The sequence below is a fragment of the Dendrobates tinctorius genome, unplaced genomic scaffold (assembly GCF_039654945.1).
Source record: "Dendrobates tinctorius isolate UK_male_01 unplaced genomic scaffold, ASM3965494v1 ptg000019l, whole genome shotgun sequence".
Taxonomy (NCBI): Eukaryota; Metazoa; Chordata; class Amphibia; order Anura; family Dendrobatidae; genus Dendrobates; species Dendrobates tinctorius.
The window spans coordinates 23,863,042-23,877,012 of NW_027361687.1; the positions used below are offsets into that span (position 1 = coordinate 23,863,042).

At 50.6% G+C, this 13,971-nt stretch overlaps 1 protein-coding gene across 1 annotated transcript in view; it reads right to left on the minus strand.

Moving 5' to 3' along the window:
- Window positions 1–13,971, minus strand: part of KNL1 (kinetochore scaffold 1) — a 69,829-nt gene that overhangs the window by 39,148 nt on the left and 16,710 nt on the right. The window contains exons 6-9 of the mRNA XM_073566703.1: window positions 8,127–8,179; window positions 6,795–6,825; window positions 5,407–5,441; window positions 5,270–5,322 (exon numbers count right to left, since the gene is read on the minus strand). Coding sequence (XP_073422804.1) covers window positions 5,270–5,322; window positions 5,407–5,441; window positions 6,795–6,825; window positions 8,127–8,179 — 172 coding nt within the window. The remainder of the gene's footprint in view (window positions 1–5,269; window positions 5,323–5,406; window positions 5,442–6,794; window positions 6,826–8,126; window positions 8,180–13,971) is intronic.

Sequence of the window (13,971 nt, forward strand, 5' to 3'; positions counted from 1 at the left end):
TCGCTAGCAATATCGCTATAACGTCACCGGTTTTGTGACGTTATAGCGATATTGCTAGCGATATCGCTATGTGTGATACTTACCAGCGACCGGCTCCCCCGCTGTCAATCGCTGATCGCGCGAGATTGGGCGGCTCCATTTCTCGTCGTCAGCTTCCTGCTGAGACTTCCTGCTGTGACGACGAGCGACGCGTGGAGGCGGGCGGGAGGACGTCAGGATCGCTGTGTGTGAAAGGTAAGTATCGTGCGCTGCGTCGCTGCTGCATCGCTGTGAGGTCTTTCTATGTGAAAGCTCACTAGCGATCATTTAGCGATGCACCAGCGATCCTGACCGGGTCGGATCGCTCGTCAGATCGCTGGTGCATTGCTAAATGTAAAAGGGCCTTAAGGCAAGTGAGCACGTGTGTATATCATGTCACCATGACACCTTCATTCATATGTGCTGCATCCAATATTTTAACATGCAGCAAAGGGTGTTCAAATAATAGGCTGGGTCACGCATTAAGGTGATCTAATTTTCTCATCAATAAAACAGTCATTTATGAGATATTACAGTTTTAACTGAATTATACAAACTCAGATGCAAACCAAGAACCCTGTCTAACATTGGATTGTAGCACAGCTCTGCTGTACTGAAAATCCTACTGGCCTCACCTAATTCATGAATAACAGGTGCACCTATGAACCTGTGTCTATTACGACATCTTCCAGACCCACATCATGCACACAAATAAAAATGTCTTATGCATCTCAATCAGAAGCACACGGGAGAGGGGCCTACAGTACCGAGAAGAAGCAGGGTGCTACACGATCATTAATAGGACAGACCATTAAGCTCTGAAGGTGGATGCAGATAGGTGCAGGGAAAAAGGAGATTTTTGTGTACTCACCGTAAAATCTCTCTCAGCCTCTAATTGGGGGACACAGAACCATGGGTGTTATGCTGCTGTCCACTAGGAGGCAACACTATGCATAATCTGAAAAAGATTAACTATGGCTCCTCCTCTGCAGTATACACCCCTGGACGGCGTCAGCCTTCACCAGTTTTGTGCAAAAGCATTAGGAGGAACATAACAGAAACAACATAACCATTCCTGTAAGAAGGCAACTATGTACGAGCTCAAAGAACAATATGAGAACTCAACCGTAACAACGGCCCGTAAGGTCAACAGGGTGGGAGCTGTGTCCCTCAATTAGAGGCTAAGAGATTTTACGGTGAGTACACAAAAATCTCCTTTACTCTGTCGCCTCATTGGGGGACACAGAACCGTGGGACATCCCAAAGCAGTCCATGGGTGGGAAGCAATGGACGAATATTGTGCCGACAGGTACCTAAACTGACTGGGTATGGACTCTGTAGTGTTTTGTAAACGTGTGTAGGCTAGTCCAAGTGGCCGCCTTACACACTTGTTGTGCCGAAGCCTGGTGCCGAATAGCCCAAGAGGCCCCTACCGCCCGCGTAGAGTGTGCCGTGATACCGGCCGGAAGAGGAGAATTGTTAAGGCGGTAAGCCTCCTGTATGGTTGACTTGATCCACCTGGCAAGGGGAGCTTTGGAAACCTGCAGACCCTTGCGAACGCCTTCCGGAAGAAGGAAAAGGGAATCAGACTTCCGGAAGGGTGCAGTCCTAGACACGTATATACGCAATGCCCTGACGAGGTCAAGCGTATGCAGAGCCTTCTCCACTCTATGAACCGGAACCGGGCAAAGGGATGGCAGAGAAATATCCTCATTGAGGTGGAAGTTGGACACAACCTTCGGAAGGAAGGATGAGACTGTACGGAGAACCACTTTGTCCTGGTGAAAAGCCAGGAAGGGCCGTCTGCAGGAGAGTGCTGACAGTTCAGACACCCTGCGTAGTGAGGTGATTGCCACCAGAAAGACCACCTTCTGTGATAGAAGGCGGAGTGGGACTTCCTTAAGAGGTTCGAAAGGTGGTGCCTGCATTGCTGTCAGGACCAGGTTGAGGTCCCACGTTTCCAGTGGACGTCTGTAGGGAGGAACCAAATCGGGAAACCCCCTGGAGAAAAGTCCTTACTTGCGGCTTGTTAGCAATAAGTCTCTGAAAAAGTACTGAGTGCTGACACCTGGCTCTTAAGTGAGCCCAGGGATAGCCTAGCGTCCAGACCCGATTGGAGAAAGCCAAGTACTTTTGGGAGGGAATAAGGGAGCGGGATCTGGCTGCAAGATTCGCACCAGGTAAAGAAAGCTTTCCAGGTACGGTAATAAATCTTGGCGGAGGCTGGCTTCCGTGCCCTGATCATGGTTCTAATGACATCCGGCGAGAGCCCTGCCTGGGTTAGAACCCAGGTCTCAAGGGCCACGTCGTCAAACTGAGAGCCCCTGAGTACTGGTGGTAGAACGGGCCTTGTGACAGAACATCGGGACGGTCGGGGAGACGCCAGGGGACGTCTGCTGTAAGTTGTACGATGTCGGCGTACCATGTACGTCTGGGCCAGTCTGACGTGATTAGGATGGTTGGAACTCCCTCTTGTTTGATCTTCCTCACGACTCTGGATATCATGGGGAGAGGTGAAAAATGTACAGAAGCTGGAACTGAGTCCAGTCCTGAACCAGTGCATCTGCTCCGAGCGACCGTGGGTCACGTGTCCTGCCAATGAAATTGGAGACCTTGGCATTGAGATGGGATGCCATTAGGTCCACGTCCGGGGTCCCCCAGCGATGGCAGATCTGGCGGAAAATTTCCATTCCCGCAGCCAGAGGATACGCAGGATTGTGATGGCGTTTGATGCTATCCCCGCTACACCTCTTGCAGAATCCAGAACTGCATGAAGCATGTAATCTGCTACCACTGCTATTTGGACCGCTTGGTCCGATAGCTCAGGATTTGAAGCTTGGAGGCCAGTCTGCAATTTTCTTGCCCAAGCCAGAATGGCCTTGGCCGCCCACCAGACTGAAGCGAACGCGGGAGCCAGAGAGGCCCCTGCCACTTGGAAAATTGAACGAGGAATGCGTTCTACCTGCCGGTCTGCTGCGTCCCTGAGGGTTGAGCTATCTGGCAGTGAAAGGAGGGTCTGTGCTGCTAGTCTAGAGACTGGGTGGTCCACTTCGGGTGGATCTGTCCACTCCTTGGTGTCCTTCTGTGGGAAGGGGTACCTTGCCTCCAAATATTTGCGGTTGGCGAATTTCTTCTCAGGCTGCGAAAACTGCTTAGTAAGGATCGCCTGAAATTCCAAGTGATTAGAGAAGACCTTAGGTGGTTTCAGAACACTTTCAAAGCAAATCTTGTGTTCTGAGGCTTCCGGGGGTGGATCAGAAGTGTCCAGCACCCGATGGATGGAAGAGATTACGTCCTCAACTAACGCTGTATTGCTAGGAGGACCAGGGACCGGAGATCTCTCTGTTTCGTTGTCTGAGTCGGAGTCACAGATGCCTTCCGAATCCTGCGTATCGCCAAGGTGTCCCCTGGTGGGCGAACTGGGGTGGAGGTCTTCTGTGGTCGGGGATCGCTGTGGAGATCTGCGTTGCCTGTCTCTGTTAGGGGATGGTCTAGGTGACCTGGAACTACGGTGTCTCTCCCTAGAGGGGGATGACCGTGTGCTATGGGATGACGCAGATGAACGCGACCTGTGGGTCTGCTTACGTCTGGGAGTGCCGGAAACGGCATGTCCCTGAGTGGAGCTGTCCCTTTGCTGGGTAACGCTCATAGCCGAGACATGACCCTGCAGAGCCTGGAGCAATGTGGAGGTTAGGTTATCTATGGGCTGCGTCATACACTGTGACATCTGGGTAGCCCATTCCAGCGTGGTAGCAGACGCTGAAACATTGGTAGGAGCCTCTTGGGGTTCTGACCCAGTATTTTGGATACAATCCCGGCAGTGCGGGTACGTACTGCCACTGGAGAGAGTGGTTTTGCAGGCTGTGCAGAATGCATAAGAACAGTCCTGGCTGGTTCTCTTCCTTGAGCCCGGCATAGTGCACAGAGTGCAGAAGGGCTGGCTATGCAGAGGGCCCTACAGAGGAAACATAGGAGAGCCTTACAGAGAATATGGAATCACAGCCGAGTAAAAAACCCAGCTGTGCTCCTAGGTCCAGCGCCGAAGATCCACAGTCCTGTGCCCCCCCGGAGACTGGCTGGCGAGATGCTGCTGAATGCAGTGTCAGCAGCAGGAATAGCCGCCGAAAAAAATGCTGTCCACTCATTGGTGAGGAAGGAGAAGGGGGCAGAGAGCTGAAAAGGGAGCGCAGAGCTGTGTAAAAACGCGCCCTTTCTGTCTCAATCCGCCCCTTCTATGACACTGTAGAGTATCATATTTGTCATCCGGGGGGCAGGCTGGGGGGCGGAGAAGAGGCGGCGACTTCAGTCAGGCCGAAGCCGCGGCCTAAATTAGATGCCGATGCCCAGAAAGGGCTCCAGGCCGGCGCGGAAGTCCTGGAGGGGGCTGAAACTGAACCGGAGCCCCCCGGATTGAAAAAGGCAGTATAGCGGTGGGGCTATAATCGGGAGGGGGGCTGTGAGGAGCCCCTCTGAGGCACCATAGATCTGGTGCTGCCGCAGAGACAGGGGCGCAGGGATCCCCTATCTCCATTGTGCCATGCCTGCCTGCACTCCCCCCTGGCCCCGACAGGAGCCCGCAGCTGGGCTGGGGTCCCTGGTTACTCTGAGCTGCAGAGTGCCGTGGTACAAACCCTACCTGAGGCGTCTCAAACTAATACCCCCAGAGAGGGATTAGGGAGGGTGCTGCTGTCACCATCAGGGGGCTTCATCCTCGCTTTGACCCCAACCCAAGACCAAAAAGGAATTGGGAAAGGAGGAGGGTCTCAACTTCAAACCAGCACCCGCAGGACTGGGGAAGGAGCGACATGGGGAACTGCCATCTCAACTTCAACCGGGCACCCCACGATAGGGGACCGAGGAAGGAGCCATGCCGGGAGTTTCACAGGAGACCCTCTTTTCGTCATCTGTAATCCGGATGAAAAAGGAAGGAAAAATTTTTTTAGGTGTGCCTCCTTGCGACACTAAGCAAAAACTGGAGAAGGCTGACGCCGTCCAGGGGTGTATACTGCAGAGGAGGAGCCATGGTTAATATTTGTCAGATTATGCATCGTGTCGTCTCCTAGTGGACAGCAGCATAACACCCATGGTTCTGTGTCCCCCAATGAGGCGACAGAGTAAAAAGCCATTGTGGGAATAACCATTAAATATGATGCAATTCTTTTTCAATTCAGTGTAAAAGGCCAGTTTCTAAGTCTTATATTGCCGCTTTACAGTCCTAGCTTTACATAGTAGCACAGAATAATTCACTTACATCTGAATTGTGACCTGGAACCTGAATTGGTCCATGAAGCAAGGTCTCCATTCCTGTAATGGTTTTTCAATAAAGATACAGCATCAGTAAATAAAGTTATATTCTGTAAATTAGAGAAAAGGATAAGATTTGTATACCTGCAATCACATATTTATCTGCTGCTCCTTTATAGCTGGGAAATGAAAAAGGACAGTCAGTAGGGATAGAAAAAGTTTAGGTGTTTTATAAGCACTAATGACAATCTGCTGGGTAAAGTTCTGGCAACCTCTTAGCTAAGTTATAACGTAGTCTAATAAATCAATAGCTTATAACCTTCACAGACTGTGCTTACCGAGGAAAAGACAGTCATAATGGTCACTATAGTAATTACAAAAAAGGCGGAACTGGCACTTACTCCCAAAAATTAAATACCTTGTAAGAATCCCTGAGCTTCCCTGATTCTGATGTTTTTTTCCCCCCGATTTGCACTGCATCGTTCCATTGCAGAGATTATCATTTGTTTCTTCTGGAGCGCACTGTGTGAAATCCCTGCAGACCAGCTGGGAATTTCTTCAGAGTCTTCTTTAGGGGTATCCATCTTCAACCCTCCCTCCCAGATGCTACCAATCACAGCTCAATAGCCGATCTTGCAGTCTCACACGACTGAGCTGCGATTGGCAGCATTTGGGAGAGAGACGTGAAATACGCACCCCCAAAGGCGGCTCTGAACAAACATTCAGTTGGTCTGCAATCAGATTTCACATACGGTGCTCCAAAAACAACAAAATGTGAATATCTCTAATGGAGAGACACAGTGAAACAGACAACAGCAGTAGAATCAGGGGAGCTCACAGATTTTTACAAGGTATTTTGTCTCCATTTGTTGCAAAGGTCCTCTGAAAATGAGTTATTCTAATGGCTAGATGGGTTCAAGCTATTGGATGGGACAGATCTCTACATACCACAGAATTTTTCCATGCATAAATGGCACTGTGATTCAAACAGTTAAAGAGGTTGTATACTATTGTAGTATTGATGGCCTATCATTAGGATAGGTCATCAATGTTTGATGGTTGGGATCAGACTTCTGATAGGGACTGGGGCAGGGTACTCCACATCTGCCTATTCACATCAATATGAAGTGGATGTGCAGTACTCTGCAGTGGCCACTATCAGAAGATGGTCTGCTCAGCAAGCGGGTATTCCCGGCTGGGGCGCTGTCACCGATAACCGCTGAACAGCGGGGTTGCTGTGTGTCAGACCCCGTCCGATCAGACATTGATGACCTATCCGTATGATAGGTCATTAATGTAAACAGTAGTGGATAACCTCTTTAAATCCACAGCATGACAATTTCGATCAGGTATCGGTCATGGATTTGTTACATATTTTTTTTCCATAATATCTATGGATCTATAGCAAAATCCTCCAGGGGATTTTAGTACCAGTTATTTTTTTCTTTTCATTATATTTTCAGATTCCACTAGAAAATCAGCAAAGTAAATCGATTTCTCTTCCCACAAAAACAGCAAAATCTGATACTTACATATCGGTGCAAGAATTGCTAGTTGTATAACCTACATTAAAAAAAAAAAAAAAAAAGTGGGGATAAAAAGTCTGGACATGAAACTGTTTCATACAAGATAACCTGATGTCCTTAGGCTAGTTTCACATTAGCGTTTTTTTGGCACAGCGCTTCGTGCGCAATAGAAATGCATGCAAAAAACGCATCATGCGTTTTGCATGCATTTGCATTTTTTAGGCGCATGTGTTTTAACCAGTTTCTAGCTATGTTAACTCTTAAACCGCATGCATTTTGTAACGCAGGCATGCGCATAGATTGTAATGTGTTATTTTGTCGCATTCCGTGCACAAGCGTTTTTTTTTTTTTACACCGTTGGACGGACCAAAAAATGCAACAGGTTGCGTCTGGCGCGCCTAGGCGCACACCTTAAAAAACGCATGCGCATGAAAATGCATACGAAAGCGTGCAAACGCTAGACCATGCGCACGCCATGTTAAACATAGATGCGCATGACGCATGGACGCGCTGCGCAAAAAAACCGCTAATGTGAAACCAGCCTTACATGCTCTTAAAGGTGTTGTCTGGGCAAAACAAATTCACTGTGCCCAGGGGACTGGATATGCAAAATACACAATGCCCTTCTGCCACCCACCTGGATCCAGAGCAGACTGCTTTGTGGTGATGTCACTGTAATTGGCTGCAGCAGTCAGGGAAGTTGAGCAGTGAGTCATTTGATACAGTGGGGAAAAAAAAAAATAAAAAAAAAAATGATATGACCTCTCCCGGCGCCTGCGCACTGCAGGACTCTGCTCTGCCCTCAACAGGGCAGGGCCTGCGCAGGAGCCACGATAGGAAGGAAAGAAAAGGACGGCATCGCATGAAGATGGGAGGAGTCGGACCGCAACACCCATCGGACCAAGACCGGACCGTCCCACGGTGAGTATAATAAAACTCCTTTTTCTTCTCTTTCAGGTTACACCGGGGGCTTATCTACAGCATTACAGAATGCTGCAGATAAGCCCCTGATGTCGGTGTCAGCAGCTCATAGTCGAAAAAAAGGGGTGACAGATTCCCTTTAAAGAGGCAGAACAGCAGTATAAAAAATGGACAAGGGGTGATGCAGCAAGTCTACTAAGCAGAAGAAACACTGGGGACTCTGGAAAGTAGAGTGCAGGACACAGGACTCCCATCCGGAAACCGAGGTCTAGCTATGTGGCTGCGGAACCGGGCTCCTGAAAAGTCCATTCGCTCATCTGTAGTCGTTACACATCACATTTTTGTCTGTGGACAACCCCTTTAAACGTATTTCAGGTTAGTGTGCAAAGTTTCTCCTGCAAAATGTATATGGGTTACCTTCATTTTCTTTATCATCCGATCCGGCTGACTGCAGCTCTGGTGTGAACACTCTGGAAAAATAAGATCGAGGCCAAAGTGGTTTTCTAGATAAAACTAAACAACATCCCCCTTCCCCCACCATCAAACTATTTTTGCACATGGTTTTAACAGTCATTCTGCACTGACAGACCAAGTACAGGAACTGGATGCTACCTTGCCATGGTCAAACAGTTCATAGCACTTTCCCAGCTCTGGCATTACAGAATCCTGAGGCTGTGTTCACATGTAGCGTTTTTTTCGAGGATTTGCCAAAAAATCCGCTCAAAAACCGCTTAAAATAAGCTTCCCATTCATTTCTATGCATTTTGCACTTTTTGTGCATATTGATGCGTTTACCGCGAAAAAACGCTTCGCAGTAAAAAACGCAGCATGCTCATTAATTTCACGGAAAATTCCGCGTTTCTAGCTAGAGGAGTAGTGAGCCGCTAACGCCTTGCTCCCATCATAGACTTGGGACACAACAGCAACTGAATAGAGAGCCGGGACGCAGTGAGGAGTCCCCGAAGCAGGCTACAGCTGTCTGTCATACAAGTAGAGACTAGGAACACCTAGAGAGAGGCATTCCAGGGTAACTAAGTACTGGAGTGCTTCGCACCTAAAGGCGCATTGGAGGAGTCGTTCAGTAAGGTACATATTGGTGGAGTGTGGAAGGGAGAGTCCTGGGGGAGGGGGAGGGGGAGAGGCAGAGGGAGAGAGATTTAAAAAAACAGCGGATTTTGACTGATGGTCAAAAACAGAAGTATGAAACAGGCCTAATCCACAGACAAAAACGCAGGTCTTTTGACATGTGGATTTACCTGCGGATTTTCCCAAATACGCGCTGAAACATGGATTTTTGTGATAAACTCACCGTAAAATCCTTTTCTCCAAGACGCTCATTGGGGGACACAGGTACTGTGGGTGTATGCTACTGCCGCCTGGAGGCTGACACTAAGTGAAAAAACAAGAATTTTGGGGAACTCACCGTAAAATCCTTTTATCCGAGCCATTCATTGGGGGACAGAGACCATGGGTGTTATGCTGCTTGCCACTAGGAGGACGCTAAGTAAACCAGAAAAAAGTTAGCTCCTCCCCTGCAGTATACACCCTCTCGCTGGATGAGATTTCTCCAGTTCAGTGAAAAAAGCAGTAGGAGCTTAAACAGTCAACAATAACGATAATTATGTCACAACCTAAGAATGCAAGAATGCTACAGTGAGCCAGTAGGCTAAACAGGGTGGGAGCTGTGTCCACCAATGAATGGCTTGGAGAAAAGGATTTTACAGTGAGTACACAAAAATCCCCATTTCTCCTACGCCTCATTGGGGGGGACACAGAGACCATGGGACGTCCTAAAGCAGTCCCTGAGAGGGGAGCATACATCTGCCAATACCCCATGTACCACTGAGTCAATGCTGAGGTACTGCTGATTGCAGGATGCGTCTGTCAAGAACTGCATCCGCAGAGGCCGGAGAATGAATTTGGTAAAGTTTGGTAAAAGTATGCAGATTGGACCAAGTCGCAGCCTTGCAGACCTGTTCTGCCGAGGCCTGGTGCTGAATGGCCCAAGAGGCGCCCACTGACCGGGTAGAGTGCGCTTTAATCCCTGCTGGGACAGGCGTGTTCCTGACACGGTAGGATTCCTGTATTGCCAAATGAATCCACCTGGCTAGCGTTGCTTTTGAAACGGCTACACCCTTCCTATGCCCCTCAGGAAGTATGAACAGGACATCTGACTTGCGGAAGGGAGCCGTCCGCGAGATGTACCATCTCAGAGCCCTAACCACATCTAGGATGTGAAGGGCCTTCTCAATGCAATGGACTGGTGCCGGACAAAAAGAAGGCAAAACGATTTCCTCGCTGATATGGAAAGAGGAGACGACCTTGGGCAGGAAGGACGGGGACGTCCCGAGAACTGCCTTGTCCTGATGCCAAATTCAAGAACGGAGAACGGCAGGATAGGGCCAATTCCGAAACTCGTCTAATTGGCGTAATTGCCACAAGAAAGACCACCTTCCAAGAGAAGACAGTCAGTGACACGTCCTGCAGCGGTTCAAAAGGAGCATCTTGTAAGGCCCCATGATTCTAATGGCCTTCTAGAAGGGGGCGCTACATGGGAGACTCCCTGAATGTACGTTTTGACCTGAAGTTTGGTGGCAATTTTGCGTTGGAAAAGCACTGCCAAGGCTGAAATTTGGCCCTTGAGCGAGCTAAGCACGAGTCCTGACTTTAATCCGGATTGAAGGAATTCCAATATGGCCGAAATGGAGAACACCAGAGGGGATCGACCCTGATCCTTGCATCACAAAAAGAAGGCTTTCCAGGTGCGGTAATAGATGCGCATGGACACAGGTTTCCTAGCACTAATCATGGTAGAAATCACGTCGTGAGGGAACCCAGCCTGTGCTAAAATCCAGGATTCAACGGCCACACTGTCAAAGACAGGGCCCCAGGTTTCTGGTGGTAAATCGGGCCCTGTGAGAGTAGATCCATGCGATCTGGAAGTTGCCAGGGGACGTCGGCGACTAGCTGTACTAGTTCTGCATACCATGCTCAGCGCGACCGATCTGGCGCGACTAGGATCACTGGCTTCCAGATGAAGAGGCCACTCTCCCGAGGCAATGCCTTGGCGACTGAGAAAATCTGCAGCCCAATTTTCAATGCCCGGGATGTGGATTGCTGAGATGGGCGAATGGTTGGTCTCCGCCCAATGGAGGATGACTCACTTCGTGCATGGCCATCCTGCCCCGGGTACCTCCCTGGCGTTTGATACACGCTACAGCCGTGGCATTGTCGGATTGGATCCTGATACCCACGAGGAGATGGTGGAAACTCCGCAGAGCTAATCTGATTGCTCGTATCTCCAAAATGTTGAAGGGGAGACTTGACTCTCGGGTTGACCAACGACCCTGTGCCGTGTGGTGACGAAAGACCGCACCCCAGCCGAGAAGGCTTGCGTCGGTGGTTACTATCAACCCTCTTACTGGAAGAAAAGACCTTCCTTGATTCAGGGAGGATCTCAGTGCACTGTCCACCACCTGAGGGCTTGCGTAACTCGCAGGGACAGAAGGATCCGACGGTCCAGGGAGAGCAGGTTCTTGTCATGAGCCAACAGCAACGCATGTTGTAAGGGACGGAGGTGGAACTGTGCAAATGGAACAGCTTCCATCGCAGCCACCATCTTTCCGAGAAGTCTCATTGATAGGAACTCTCCCTTTTTCCATGGAAGCGACAACTGATCGGAGAGATTCCATTCGGAATCACCGTACTTTGACAAACTGATTTAACAGTTTGAGATCCAGAAAGGTTGGAATAAAATCCTGTGAACCTTTCGTGATGAGGGACTGGAATGATGACTCTGTCCCTTAGCAGAGCCTGAACAGCCCAAAGGAAGGCTCTTGTCTTTCCCTTGGGGGGAGAGAAAAGGAAAAAGCGAGTTGCAGGAGGGGAGGAAAATTCTTTTATCCGGAGGACACCAGCCCCCTGACCCACATGTCGTAGATGACCGCGAGCCAGGTGTGGCTGAAGGAAAAAGTAGGCGACCGCCTACTCTGTCGGTGTCCGCTGGATACCACAACAAGTCATTGGGGAGATCTATGAGATCTGGCTCCCCTAGATCCAGATGCCCTAGGCCTGGGTTTCCAAGAGTGGTTAGGTCTGTATGAGACCTGGGAGCGTCTGTCTCCGGATGGGAACGGACCTGATGATTCGGAAGAGAAGGTAGAGGAGGACCAACCGGAATTGTTGCGAAAAGATCGAAAGCGCGTTGGCTGTTGGTTGCGAACAGATACCTCGCCTCGAGCGCCTTTTGTCCTGAGAACCGTTTGTCGGGACACTCTCTGTGTTGTTGTACTATGTCCTCAAACTCTGGGTGAGAACTAAACTCTATGCGGCCGCTTTGCTCGCTTAAATGAAACCTTGTGACCTGAGGCCAAGGTGGAATCATCTTCGATCCCAAGGGTCTGGTTGATGGCCTCAATGAGACTGTCAGTTGTTTTCCGGTATTCTGGAGTATCTGAATCAAGTGGCTCATCCGAGACGTAATCTGAGCTCTCGCTAACGACCCTTGGTGAACGTGAGCGAGAGGCCGAACTTATGGATGCCGAAGCACCAGATGGACCGGGAGACGCTGTGTGGGTTCGTTTCCCTCGCGTCTGCCAGGAGTGAGAGCGGCCCCTGCAGACCGGAGGCTCCTGTGAGGTGGAGGATCCCTCTAACACAGGCGAGCCGCTATCCCTGCCCCTGTCTGGGGCTTGAAGGGACTCGATTGCTCTCGTAAGCGATGCCATGGACTGCGACAGACCATTCCGGGGGGTTCTGTCGCAGGGGAGGGCTCCTGGGCACGTTCGGAATCGCAGGCTTCGCAAATCTGCTTGGTTTGCGCCCGTGGGAAGGCGGACTGACAGGAGGTGCACGCAACATATAAGAATGTGTGTGCCTTTGCTTTTCTGGACATGATGGCTGCTAAGTGATATGCCAAGGACCAAAAAGCTGCTTAGCCTCTGGAAAACACACAGAGGGTGGCCTTCCACCAGGGGTAGCACTTACCCCAGTCCTGTGTCCCCCGTCCTGGACCTGTCAGACGTCCAGCCTGCCGACCAGTTGTTCCTTCCTTTAAAAAACAGTGCGCTCCGGCGTGTGGGCGGGGCTCCGGTGTGTGGGCGGGCCTCCGGACGAAGAGGCGGCCCCGGGGCGGAACTTCCGTCCACGGCCTAGTCCCTGGCAGAAGCCGGGGACTAAATTTCTGCCGTCCGCCCAAGGCCCAGATGGGCGGGTCCACCGGAAGTGGCCGCGTCACGGGGGGCGGGACTTCCGCCCGCGGCCTAGCTCCGCGAAAAGCCGGGGACTAAATTTCCGGCGTGCGCCCGGACTCGGGGCGGGACTGCCGGACACCGGGCCTGGAGCCTGCCACGCTATGTGGAGCACCCAGGGAGCCCGGGGAAGCCTACGAACGGCGCCAGGAGTGCCGACCACGGGGGTCCACAGGAGCCCTCCCAGGCCACCTCCTTCCATGCCTTACCCCTCGACGTCCTCTTGATCCTCAGGTTGGGGGGGGGGGGGGGGGGAAGGGGGGGCCAAAAAAAAAAGTTTAGGGATGGTGCAGGCACCCTAGCTCCATCTTCCCTTATAGGGGATGAGGAGAGGGACCGTCCGCCACCTTCCATCACCGTTGCCTGGCATTGGTGATACAGTGGGCGCCTCACGGACTGTTCGCAGGCCTCTGTACAGCCTAGGGTTTCACTACCTTAGGATAGTCAGGGCTCAGTCCGGCATCATGTCCCACGTAGCGGGAAAGGATACATGGAGGCGACACTCGCACGTGCTCGCCCGTTGTTGGTTTGGGGACCCTTTCAATAGGATCCGTTGCCCCTGTCTTATCTTCATGGAAAAAATGACAGTCTGGAAAGAAAGACCAGACGTGTGCCTCCAATGGACACTAAGCAAAAACGGATTCCGCCCGCAAACGGGGCGAGGGTGTATATGGCGGAGGAGGAGCTAACCTTTTTTTCCCCACTTAGTGTCAGCCTCCAGGCGGCAGTAGCATACACCTACAGTACCTGTATCCCCCAATGAGGCGAAGGAGAAAAATCTGCAGCACAATCCGCAATGTGTGCACTCACCCTAAGGAGGACTACAATAGATAGAAGAGGAGGCATGAGGGTGCACTGAACTGCCCAGCCAAGTCATGGGTGCAGTGAGCACCTGTGCTTTATTTGAACAGTCATCTTGTTCCAACATACGACCTTTGCAATAATAACCTGCTTTATACTGCAATGTAGACAAGGGAATTGTGAGTAAATATATATTTTTTTATCCCCTTGAA